This window comes from Schistocerca nitens, chromosome 2 (genome assembly GCF_023898315.1).
Source record: "Schistocerca nitens isolate TAMUIC-IGC-003100 chromosome 2, iqSchNite1.1, whole genome shotgun sequence".
NCBI lineage: Eukaryota > Metazoa > Arthropoda > Insecta > Orthoptera > Acrididae > Schistocerca > Schistocerca nitens.
Window position 1 is genome coordinate 212,908,535 of NC_064615.1, and position 12,836 is coordinate 212,921,370.

The window sequence follows — 12,836 nt, forward strand, 5'->3', positions numbered from 1 at the left end:
ACAAGGTGTACAGCAATAACCCCAAAACAATTTCTGAGCTGAAAACAGCCACTCAGGAGGCCATCGACAGCATTTCGCCATTCGTCTGCGCCACATCATCGCCTGACGGGAGGCATATCGCACATGTCATAACCTAAATCCGAATACCTGTAGTGAAATTTACATGTTGAATCAAGTGTGTGCACGCCGTAGTTTGTAAGTAATTTACGATTTTTTCACGTACTTCAATAGTTGTCACCCGGTATATGCTACAGTCTGTCACAGTGAGTTTGGTTTATTCTCTTAGCTAGTAAACTGTAAAAGTTGCTTGCAGGACATATGCTACATAAGACCTGAGGAGGGTACAGAGAAACAATAAACCGTTCTGGCTGCTCCGTAAACTAGCATTTAAGTGCATCTTGTTAAATAAGTTCATAATCTCGGGAAAGAAAATTTGTAGAAACACTTCAGATTCATTTAATTTTTTGTTTTTTAATTATCTTTGAATAGTTAAAATATATTAATAAGAAATTGGCAGTAAACTTAGGTCTTAAGTAAAGACTGACTAAAAGTTCTTTGGCTTAGGAACTATCATTATTTCACTCAAACGTTCAGAATCATTTAGATTAGTCCTTTGAATGGAGGTTATCGTGATCACCCACTATAGCTCAGTCAGCTGAATTGTCACTGAAACTATAAATCTGAGATCATGTACATACTCCACAACGTATTTATTGTACTCAGAAAATAAACATTAGAACAGTATGAGTCGAAACTTGTCCATTTCTGCTTTTTCCGAAGACTGAGTCGTGTACACAATAGTCACTGTCGGGATTTTGATCACTGCTAGTCAGGTTTGTTGAACGTGAGGTGATGAAGAGTCTCTTTCGTTTGGCACCTGCTGTCGCTGAATGTCATTAAGGTCGTGCTCCGCAGGGGAACTGCGAGAATCTTCACGTTGAGTACGGGCTTGTTCCAGTTGGAGCTGCTCTCCCTTTTGGCGAAGGTTGTCCTCCATTGTGGGGTTTAGGCGATCGCTAGGACTGGCGGATACTCGCTGCATCACTTGAAGGTTATGCTGTTCTTTGGGTGAGTGACTGTGTCGATCATCAGAATGCGACCTGGTTGGTTGATGATGACTGTTTCCTTCAGATGCTCGTAGGTGCTGTTGGTGATCCTGCTTGTGATCCTCCAAGTGCTGACTATCACCATGTGACTGAGGACTGTGCTGATCTGTATTTTTGTGTATCTGATGAGTCCACTGTTGATGGTGATGCGGCAGTTGATGGGTTTCTTTATGTACAGTGTTGTGGACTTCACGCAGCAGCGGTTTTTGTTCATCGTTGAGATGACGCATCTGATAGAGCTGTAACTGATGTTGGTGGTATTGGTGCAGGCGCAGTTGTAACAATTCCTTATTGCCATCTTCGGGTGAGAGCCGATGGTCTTCAGGCTGGTGAAGCACCTGCCTCTGTTCATGTTCGTGGTGACGAGGTTCCCAATGCCTACCGTTCTCCAGAGGCTTCAGAAAGTCGCCAGCCTGGTGCAGCTGCAGCTTGTGGTGCTGACCCCTCTCGCTGAGGTAGTAGTGCTCATGCGGGGGCAGCTGCCTGAGCTGCTGGTGGCCGAGCAGCATCACCTGCTGGCTACGGTCCTTCGGCTGTGGTTGGGGTGGGGGTTGAGGGTCGGGGCCCATCTTGCGTGCCTGGTCAGCCTCGTACTGCAGGGCGTGCTTGGGTTGGCGGAGCCGCTGCTGGTGATGCTGCTGCTGCTGTTGCTGCTGCTGGGCTAGCTTGTTTGCCGCGGCAACCCTCTGGACGACGGCTGGGTTGAACTTGTAGACGAGCTTCCGGGGCAGGTTGGGAGACCTTGGGACTGGCTGGAGCACCTTGGATCTGTAGTACGTCCTGCACAGATAAAACGCTTAATTTAGTCTCGTGGCTATACAGCACAATGCAAAAAATCAGGGATCTATTTTGCACTGGCTTGAATGAAATGAAAACATAAGTAACTAAATAAATATACAGGGTGTAAATTTAAAGTTGAAAAACCAGAATAACTCGAAAAATAAGCTTCACACGAAAATATATCTACAATCCAAAGCTGATTATTTTCGAGGGGGACATCTGCTGGTGCTAAAATTAGCCTGCCACCCCAGCCCCCTGGGGAGTGGGGCGGGAGGCAACTTTAAAATTTCGAATGGGAAGCCCCCATTTTTACTGCAGAGTCAGATTCTACATAAAAAACACTACGTACATTTTATCTTAAACATTTGTTTTCATTCTTGGTGGTTGGCGCTCAAATTCAAGAAAATCCTTGTTCTCATTTTTGCGTGAAAATGGTTATGGATAAATAAAAAAATACTTGTTTACTTTGTAAATTTTGATTCGCTAAAACTAAAACTCTCCCTCTCTCCCCATAGGGTGGGGTTTGAGAGAGAGGAATTAGAGTTTTACTAATGTTGACCCACATATTAATTTTTTCCGCAGATTCGGATAAGTTTTGTTTGTTTCGTGGTCGTGAGGCCACACAACTTTTGTTCGTTAGTAAGTAGGATATTTGGTTAGTTTACTTAGCTAGTCAGATGATTTGTTTGAAAATTAAAAGTTGTGTGCCCTCATGACCACGAAACACACAAAACTTATGCGAGTCTGCCGAAAAAAATAATATGTGGATTACCATTTGTAAAACTCTCATTCCTCTATCTCGAACCCCACCCTATGGGGAGAGAGGAATAGTTTCAGTTTTAGCGAATCAAAATTTACGAAGTAAATAAGTATTTTTTATCCATCCGTACCCATTTTCCACGCAAAAGTGAGAACATGGATTTTCTTGAATTAGAGCGCCAACTACCAAGAATCAAAATAAATGTCTCTGAGCACTATGGGACTCAACTGCTGAGGACATAAGTCCCCTAGAACTTAGAACTACTTAAACCTAACTAACCTGAGGACAACACACACATCCATGCCCAAGGCAGGATTCGAACCTGCGGTCGCGCTGTTCCAGACTGTAGCGCCAGAACCGCTCGGCCACCAGCGGCCGGCATCAAAATAAATGTTTAAGACAAAATGAACTTAGTTTTTTATGTAGAATCTGACTCTAAAATTTCAAATGGGAATCTTGTCGGCAAGCTGAAAGAACATTTGGGAAGAAAAACAGATTATAACGATGAGGGCGCTCACCAAGCGGTTGTCGACCAAGTAGCAGATTTCTGTCGTCGAGGAATTGAACGACTGGTAAGACGCTCCGGCAGTTGGTTCCAGGGACACGATAACTATGCTGAATGAACACTGAGGTGACAAAAAATAATGGGATAGCAACAAGCACACATACAGATGTATCGCGCAAAAAGCTTTAAACGGAGAGTGCAATGGCGGAGAAATCATTTGTACTCAGGTGATTCACATGGAAAGGTTTCCAACGTGATTATGGCCGTAGGAAGAGAATTATAAGACTGAACGCGGAATGTTAGTTGGTACTAGACGCATGGGACATTCCATTTCGAAAATCGTTAGGGAGTTCAATATTCCATGATCCACAGCGTCAAGAGTGTGTCGAGAACACCACATTTCAGGCATTACCTTTCATCATGGACAACGCAGCGGGCTACTACCTCCACTTAACGACCGAGAGCAGCGGAATTTGCGTTGTCAGTGCTAACAGACAAGCAACACTGGGTGAAATAACCACAGAAATAAATGTGGCCCGTACGACGAACGTATCCGATAGGATACTGAGGTGAAATTTGGCGTTAAAGGCCTATGGCAGCAGGCGACTGACGTGTGCCTTTGCTAACAGCACGACATTGCCTTCAGCGCCTCCTTTTGGTTCATGACCATTACGGCTGGACCCTAGACGACTGGAAAACCGTGGCCTGGTAAGCTGAATCACAGTTTTAATTGGTAAGAGCTGATGGTAGGATTCGAATGTGACGCAGACCCCACGGAGCCATGGGCCCAATTGTCAACAAGGCACTGTGGAGGCTGGTGGTGGATCCATAATGGTTTGAACTGTGTTGAAATGGAATGGACAGGGTCCTCTGGTCCAGCTTAACTGATCAGCGGCTCGAAATCGTTACGTTAGGCTACTTGTTTTCAAACAACGATGGAATTTTTATGGATGCACTACACCAGGCAAAATGTATGTATGTATCACTTGAGCCTTGGTCATGCAGCTTGCGCAGGGTCGGCACTGTTACAGTCGGATTTGGCATGGTTAATTCGAAGGGGTGGCCAGATGCCCTTCCTGCCACCACCATGTAACCCTGGGATGAAATCAGTGTACCCCAGCTGTCTCCGTCTAGTGTCAATCATAATACAGTGCAAAAGTGTTTCAAATGTCTGCAAGTCGTGTAACTGAGGTGGGACGTAGGGACCAGCCCGGTATTCACCTTGCGGTATGTGGAAAACAGCCTATAAACCACATACAGGCTGGCCAGCACATCGACACTCGTCGTTAATCCGACGGGTGGATTCGATCCGGGGCTGGCGCGCCTACCCGAGTCCAGGAAACTGCGCATTTACGCTCTCGGCTAACCTGGTGGTTCACACTGCGCAGAAGGTCTGACACAATATTAGGAGATATGTCACGAGTTTTATCATCTCATTGTATCTGTGCAGCTTTTAACTGTAATGCAGCACACAAAGAAACTTACTTGGCTTGCAGTAATAATGTCTAACCCATTTTTTGCTCTTATATGTTAAGCAAATGTATAAATTTAATATGCAAATCTCTCTGGTAAAATCAGTTATGAGCGAAGTTCTGAAACTACCGATGGAAAGGCTGAACTATTAGACATTGATGTCAGAACCATTCTGTGAGTAGCATGAATCGTTTTTATGAGAACTAAGTCTTTCGCGACGGCACAGTTGTATAAAACATTCTCGGACTTCTTGCCCCGCCAATTCAGGGTAAAGCCTCAAGCTTTCAACGATGACCTCCATCGTCTTCGTCAAATTCTCCTGAGACAATCGTCGAAAGCTTGAGGTTTCATCCTGCACCGACGCGACAAGAAGTCTGAGGAAGTTTTATACATAATTCATTTCATTACAAATCCCAAAATCGCGGTGGTACCCGGAGCCGTTCGGTTCAAATATTGCGCTTGGGTCACACGGTAGCAGAGGGAGATGTTTATGCACTAGCGATGACGCCACTTGGAGAGGGCAACTCTAGGGCTAAGAAAGTTGTTGCCCCCACGATAAACACATAACAGGGTAGGCAACTGCAGTTACCCTGTAGGATTGTCAACGTTGAGTATTCTTCCGCAGAGGCCATCTTCGCCCCACTCACTCGCGCAGTTCACTGACTCGTTTCATCTCATTTGTGAAATTCGTGTCTTGTGTCAACGGGCACAACACTTTGGTGCAGCAGTCATCTGACGTACTCGATAACAGCCTGCTCTGACATCCATTACCTTCGAGTCATACTACAAATTACGTCACATCGTGAGAATATGCCAGAGTGAAGACCATGCACACCTCGAGTCGAAGCGACTTTCCGCTCGCCTATGTGCGGCTAATAAGGCCGATGCCGCCACTTTCAACGAATCCCTAGAAGCATCACGGCTAGTTAACAACCCCATTCACTCTCAGTACGGTTTCCCCAGAGTACGTTTGAAATTCGAACGATTTTCTTTCTTATGCAGACACGTTACTTAATTGGTCGGCAGCTATATTGTCGTCCCATTTCTACATCTACATCTACATCCATACTCAGCAAGCCACCTGACGGTGTGTGGCGGAGGGTATCTTGAGTACCTCTATCGGTTCTCCCTTCTATTCCAGTCACGTATTGTTCGTGGAATGAAAGATTGTCGGTATGCCTCTGTGTGGGCTCTGATCTCTCTGGTTTTATCCTCATGGTCTCTTTGCGAGATATACGTAGGAGGGAGCAACATACTGCTTGACTCCTCGGTGAAGGAATTTTCTCGAAACTTCAACAAAAGCCCGTACCGAGCTACTGAGCGTCTCTCCTGCAAAGTCTTCTACTGGAGTTTATCTATCATCTCCGTAAAGCTTTCGCCATTACTAAATGATCCTGTAACGAAGCGCGCTGCTCTCCGTTGGATCGAAAAGATCTACCCTATCTGGTACGGATCCCACAGCGGTGATCAATATTCAAGCAGTGGGCGAACAAGTGTACTGTAACCTACTTCCTTGGTTTTCGGACTGCATTTCCTTAGCATTCTTCCAATGAATCTCAGTCTGGCATCTGATTGATGGACGATCAACTTTATATGATCATTCCATTTTAAATCACTCCTAATGCCTACTCCCAGATAATTTATGGAATTAACTGCTTCCAGTTGCTGACCTGCTGTATTGTAGCTAAATGATAAAGGATCTTTCTTTCTATGCATTCGCAGCACATTACACTTGTCTACATTGAGATTCAATTGCCATTCCCTGCACCATGCGTCAATTCGTTGCAGATCCTCCTGCATTTCACTACAATTTTCCATTGTTACAACCTCTCGATATACCACAGCATCATCCGCAAAAAGCTTCAGTGAACTTCCGATGTTATCCACAAGGTCATTTATGTATATTGTGAATAGCAACGGTCCTACGACACTCCCCTGCGGCACACCTGAAATCACTCTTACTTCGGAAGACTTCTCTCCATTGAGAATGACATGCTGCGTTCTGTTATCTAGGAGCTCTTCAATCCAATCACACAATTGGTCTGATAGTCCATATGCTCTTACTTTGTTCATTAAACGACTGTGGGGAATTGTATCGAACGCCTTGCGGAAGTCAAGAAACACGGCATCTACCTGGGAACCCGTGACTGTGGCCCTCTGAGTCTATGAGCTGCAATAAAGAAACTGTTCTATCTTTTTCATACTTTTTATCTGTTTTAACAATCACCAATGTATAACAGGATTATTTCCACTAATAATGCGGTATTATTGATTAATGATGGAAAAGCTGTTTCAGCTTTCATTCGTGCTGACAAATGTAGAAAAATCAACTATAATTTCTCTAAGTGTTTCTTGTCTGTAACTCATGCATCCTGTCCCAGTGCATTCACACATCAAGTTTGGGCAGGACCATCTGCAGTAAGACTTGAAGTCCAATGCTGCCTCTGTCATGGTGACAGGAGAAATATACTGGAGGGGAGACATTACTTATCTGTGAGAAAGGAAAAGAAGTGAAAAGGGAAAAGTAAAAGCCAAGTTACAAAAGTGTTGCTAATACACGTTATTTGTAGCTTCTGCTGTATATTTCGTAGTCAACTCAAATGGCTTTAAAATATTCGAAATATTGTCGTTTTTGAAACTACCACTTTACTATACGCTACAGAGGTATATTGCCTTGCGCCACACTACTTTAGCTGACACTACTTTAGCTGACGAGATGAGATGCCAGCATCTTTCGTCAGTACCCACCAATCTTATCAAACGACTGAGACTGATACCGAAATTAGGAATCTCTTATCTCGCTTTAGTCACAAAAGGATTCTTGTTAATGTTTTCTCGGCACTAGAGCATCTAGTGGGGTGTCAACTTCTCAGAATTTTGCAGTTATCGAGGAACGCTTCTGCTTCCACTTTATCTAGGTGTTATGATGGATTCTGCTGAATTCCAGATGTGAACGCGAGCGCCTGGTTCTCTAAAGGGCTTTTTCTGGGTGTTTCGACCTTTTAGTGGTCTTCTTTTCCACTATAATAAGTAGTATCTGTTCATATAGAGTGCTCCTGCAATTCATGTTGCTAAACAATTTTGATGCGGTAGCGCACCTTCCCTGGAGGTGCAAATGACTTTCGGTAGTGTTTGGATAGCAGGAGACGGAGATAGTGGCGCACAGTTGCTGATCATCTGATTTCGATTCTACATTCTAGGTTAAATGAGGAATTTCTGTGCAGAATATTCTAGATAAATCAGAGCAGAACGTTCCAGTGGAATGCTGATACACCCCTTGTGCGACCTTAAGTTAATGACAAGGATGGCTGCATTGAAAAGTGAGTTATAATGCTCCGAAAATAGTGTGGGAACCAATGAAATATATTATTTGCATGTTGAAAATATATTTCTTGTAAAACTATTGAGAGTAATTCGCCGTTCTGATGATTAAATCAAACGCAGTAGCCTCTTGACAGTCTCGTGAATGAACAGAACTGAAATCTCTTATCATCTGCTATTTTGCAGTACTCTATTTCTGGGGGAACGCTGGTGGACGCGCATCCATGAACTTTTCTGTCCAGAATGTAACTTCCTGTTGCTGTTGAAAAACTTAAGAAAGTTCGCCAACGATTTATCTCACGGTCGTAAATTGGATTTATTTCGTTTTTAATTAAAATGTAGTTTTGTATGTAAATAAGTAATCAGCTACATTGAAAAATCCAGTGTAGAGTACACCAAAGCTCTGTTTTAAAAAATAACGGTGTCTGTAGTAATACATAGAGAGAGACACTACACTTCATAGTCTCATATTACTGCCATCTACATGACAATATTATACTGATAACAAAATGTCTGATCTGTCGAGGGTAACATATTACCACATCAGCTACGACTCTGGCAAGGGGACATGGTCACTCTTAAGTCTCCTTCTGCCTTTTGAACGAGCAAGAAAGACTGCAGCTAATATTCTCATTTTTAAACCTTATCCTTTCCTTCTTCTAGCAGCTGCCTAGTTATCTTCAAGAAGACTGTTATCAAACATAGCTGCATCTACAGTATGATTAGTGGCACATGGTTTACTGGCTTTTCCACCACTTTAGCTTGAAAGTCAACGAAACGTTCAACTCTAAAAAAACTTAAGCAAAAGATAAACAAGTGTGCGACATTCTCACGAATCAAAAATAACTTATGGAACGCATAGTAGTGTCGCAAAGAATTAGCAGTTGAGACTATTTCCATCCCAAGGCTTTAATACGCCTGTAGCACAAATCATTTTCGATATTTCTTGTAGTTCAAATAAACGAAATATCTTAGGTTTCTGCAACCCTTCTGAAGCACCAGACAAGGTTTATGGCTATAACCAACTACTTTCTCTCACTTTCGCAAAATTGTTACTTACAAATCGCCAAGTAAAGAAAATCTCGAGAAAAATGTCATTAGTTCGATACTCCCTGTTCATCCGAATGTGCTTTATCAGCGATATTTAATTTCCTGGAAATGTTTCTTATCACGTTCTGAGTCAAAATTCGTAGCAGTCCCATACTCAGGGAATGACCGTAATGAAGCAGGTGCGGGAATCCTGCACAGCCGCTCTTGGCAAGACCCTAGCGGAGGTGGTTTGTCATTGCTTCCGCCGACTCGTTATGTATCGTGTGGAGGATTGTGACGAGTGGTATGTACAGTGTGGGGCTGGGTTTGTGATGCTGTAGGTGAAGGGAAGGGCGAGGACGAGACCCCGTGATAGCACGTAAGCTACTCCTCTCCAAAATAGCACCAAGGGTGGCGCCGAGCTTAACATTCCCATCAGATGGACGGATCATAGTCAACAGTGACGCATACCTTCAGTGCATGACATACTGAGGAGAGGTTTGCAATTAAATGCAGGGCTTTGGCGCAAAGCCTAACGATTAGGAATATTACGCCACCATCTCTGCACCTCTTCCCGGCCCAATGAAGAATTTCGTCCAACAGCGGGATTCGAACGGCTTACCTCCGGGTTGAGCGCCACCGCAGGCGTGCTTTAGTGACATCTCGGTTATGGTTGCGGGACCTGTACTGCCTAATGGGCAGAAACTGAAGTGGAAATATTTGATTATGGGAAAAGTCAAACAACGACACTTTTTTGAAGAATATTTCCTATCGCCAGACGATCACACCAAAGGGCAACACGACGAGAAGGTAACCTTATCACTGACGCTCAGAAGCTCAAAATGGTTCAAATGGCTCTGAGCACTATGGGACTCAACTGCTAAGGTCATTAGTCCCCTAGAACTTAGAACTAGTTAAACCTAACTAACCTAAGGACATCACACACATCCATGCCCGAGGCAGGATTCGAACCTGCGACCGTAGCGGTCTCGCGGTTCCAGACTGCAGCGCCAGAACCGCGCGGCCACTTCGGCCGGCCGCTCAGAAGCACTCACAAAAACAACCTTTACTAAAAGAGAACTGTTGTTCATCTAGCGGAACGACTGTCAGATGTTTGATACGAGGGTATTATCTACAGATGATCCGCAGCATTTGCTATATGGATCTCTTGGGAATAAATCGTGGAGCAGCGATACCATCACGAGGCCAGTAATCTTGTGTGGGAGCTCTCCAAATTCTTTGCATCACCTTAGAGCACTCCTTGATAAAGGGAAACACATTACAGATAGCGAATATTGGATGCTGCCTCTGTATCACGACGAGTACACGTGAAGCTTCTACAAGATGAGCGGTTGGAATTTCACGGGACAAAGGAGAATCTTTCACGTACTTTTAAGCTTTAGCCTATCTTGTGGAAGAAGGAAATTCCAGAGTGGTTCGGTTTACCGAGTGGTAGAGAGCCACAATCTCAAATGTTACACTGTGTAAATCCTCCTCCTCGTCCATTTCAACAGGTATCGTGTTCCCTTCGTAAAGGATGTTTTCTCATGTTGCTACTCACACTCTGTAAGCAGCAATAAAACACTTGGATGTTCTGCACTCAGGTGTATGCCGACGAAAGTGATTATGAAAGTGGTTCAAAATGGTTCAAATGGCTCTGAGCACTATGGGACTTAACATCTGAGGTCATCAGTACCCTAGAACTTAGAACTATTAAACCTAACTAACCTAAGGCTATCACACACATCCATGCCCGAGGCAGGATTCGAACCTGCGACCGTACCAGTCGCGTGGTTCCGGACTGAAGCGCCTAGAACCACTCGGCCACCGCGGCCGGCTATGACAGTGGACTAGTATTATGAAACAACGAGATTCCAATTCCTGCTCGGTCATCCAAATGGAAGTTTTCATGGTTCCCCTATAAAGGTGAAGGAGAATGTCTGGTTGGTTCTTCTGAAAAGCGCACGACCGATTTCTTCTCCATTCTTCTTCAATCCCAGATTGTGCTCCATCTGTAATGACTTTGTCGTCGACGTGACGTTAAACTGTAATCGCCTTTTACTTTCCACTGCAATATAAGAATGGGCCTGCCATAACGTGATGAGCTTCAAGACACCTAAAATTTGCACCGCAAATATTGCGGAAATGAAAAGTGCTATTGATGTGCGGTTTTCGCAGTACGAATTGATAGTTAGTGGTCCTACTGATAGCCGATAAACAGCTTGTATTAACACTTAGGAAGCGTATTTTTGTGCAAACAGGAACTTTTTTGAATGGAATAATGCCTATTTACATTAACAAACCAAAAGTGGGGTAAATTAGAATGTCAATCGTATTTTATGCAGAAGTCTAGTGCAAGCCTTTTACGAGACATCGTATTTTGGAAAGTTTCCTCACCGACACTTATCTGTGCAATTCAACCGGCATAGTTGTTAGCAACGATGTTGTTATGTTTGCTTACAGTGTGTGTGTGTGTGTGTGTGTGTGTGTGTGTAAGGAGTGCATCGCGACCTGCTACTCAGTCAGTGTGTGATAGCCCAAGCAGTAATTAGAATTAATTTTAATACCTTCATCTGCTGACGGGCGTTGATATATATCAACGGGAACAGGTGAAAATGTGTGCCCCGACCGGGACTCGAAACTGGGATCTTCTGCTTACATGGCAGACGCTCTATCCATCTGAGCCACCGAAGGCATAGAGGATAGTGCGACTGCAGGGACTATCTCGCGCACGCCTCCCGCGGGATCCACACTCTCGCATTGTATGTCCACACACTACATTCGTAGTGTCCCACCCCAACATACTCATTACAAGTGGAAGACATTCTTACCAAGTCCCGTAAGAGTTCAGGGAATATGTGTGCATCCGCACAGAAGGAGGTCATGGCCGGTATGGCCAGAACTATATACTTATATGGATATGGTGTCTGTTCTTTCGGACATGTCCGTGTCCGTGTATGTATGTGTGTGTGTGTGTTAAAAACTGGATTTTTTGTGTTTTGGAAACAACTTTATTCCTTCGTCTGCATCACTGTTAACTCCGTGACAATAATACCCTTTAGATGTTATATACTTATGCTAGTTATTTTTTCAGTCCCCAAAACATTTCTGGAACCCGATCTTTGGGACAACTTTTAGTTCTCTCAGCGATGCTTTTTTTAATCTCATCTTTGTTTGTAAATCGACGGGTCATTTATGTTTTGTTTACTTCTGGTAACAGAAAAATGTCACGTTGGGCCATGTCTGGCTAATATGGAGGCTGGGGCATCATAACTGTATTGTTTTTTAAAACTTCCTGGCAGATTAAAACTGTGTGCCGGACCGAGACTCGAACTCGGGACCTTTGCCTTTTGCGGGCAAGCGCACTACCGACTGAGCTACCCAAGCACGACTCACGCCCTGTCCTGACAGCTTTACTTCTGCCAGTACCTCGTCTCTTAACTTCCAAACTTTACAGAAGCTCTCCTGCGAACCTTGCAGAACTAGCACTCCTGAAGGAAAGGATATTGCGGAGACATGGTTTAGCCACAGCCTGGGGGATGCTTCTAGAATGAATTCTAGAATTGTTTTTTGTTCAAATCGAATAGCCATGAATTATCTGCCGCAAATCTGACCGATTTTATCGTACTCCTTCACGCAAACGCTGTTGAACTTCTAACCAGTACTTCTTGTTCATGGTTCGACCTTGTGGCAAGAACTCATGGTTCACTACGCCGTTAAAATCGAGATAAACTGTGGGTGTAATCTTTACATTTGACAGCAATTATCTAGTCGTTTTCGGTGTTGCCGACCCAGAATGCTTCTTCCACTGTGATGGTTTAGCCTCAGTTTCGACGTCATATCTGTACACCCATGTTTAGTC

General features: G+C 44.0%; 1 protein-coding gene across 1 annotated transcript in view; it reads right to left on the minus strand.

Moving 5' to 3' along the window:
* Positions 1 to 451: 451 nt before the first annotated feature.
* Positions 452 to 12,836, minus strand: part of LOC126234931 (uncharacterized) — a 152,140-nt gene continuing 139,755 nt past the window's right edge. The window contains exon 5 of the mRNA XM_049943671.1: positions 452 to 1,886. Coding sequence (XP_049799628.1) covers positions 830 to 1,886 — 1,057 coding nt within the window. The 3' untranslated portion in view covers positions 452 to 829. The remainder of the gene's footprint in view (positions 1,887 to 12,836) is intronic.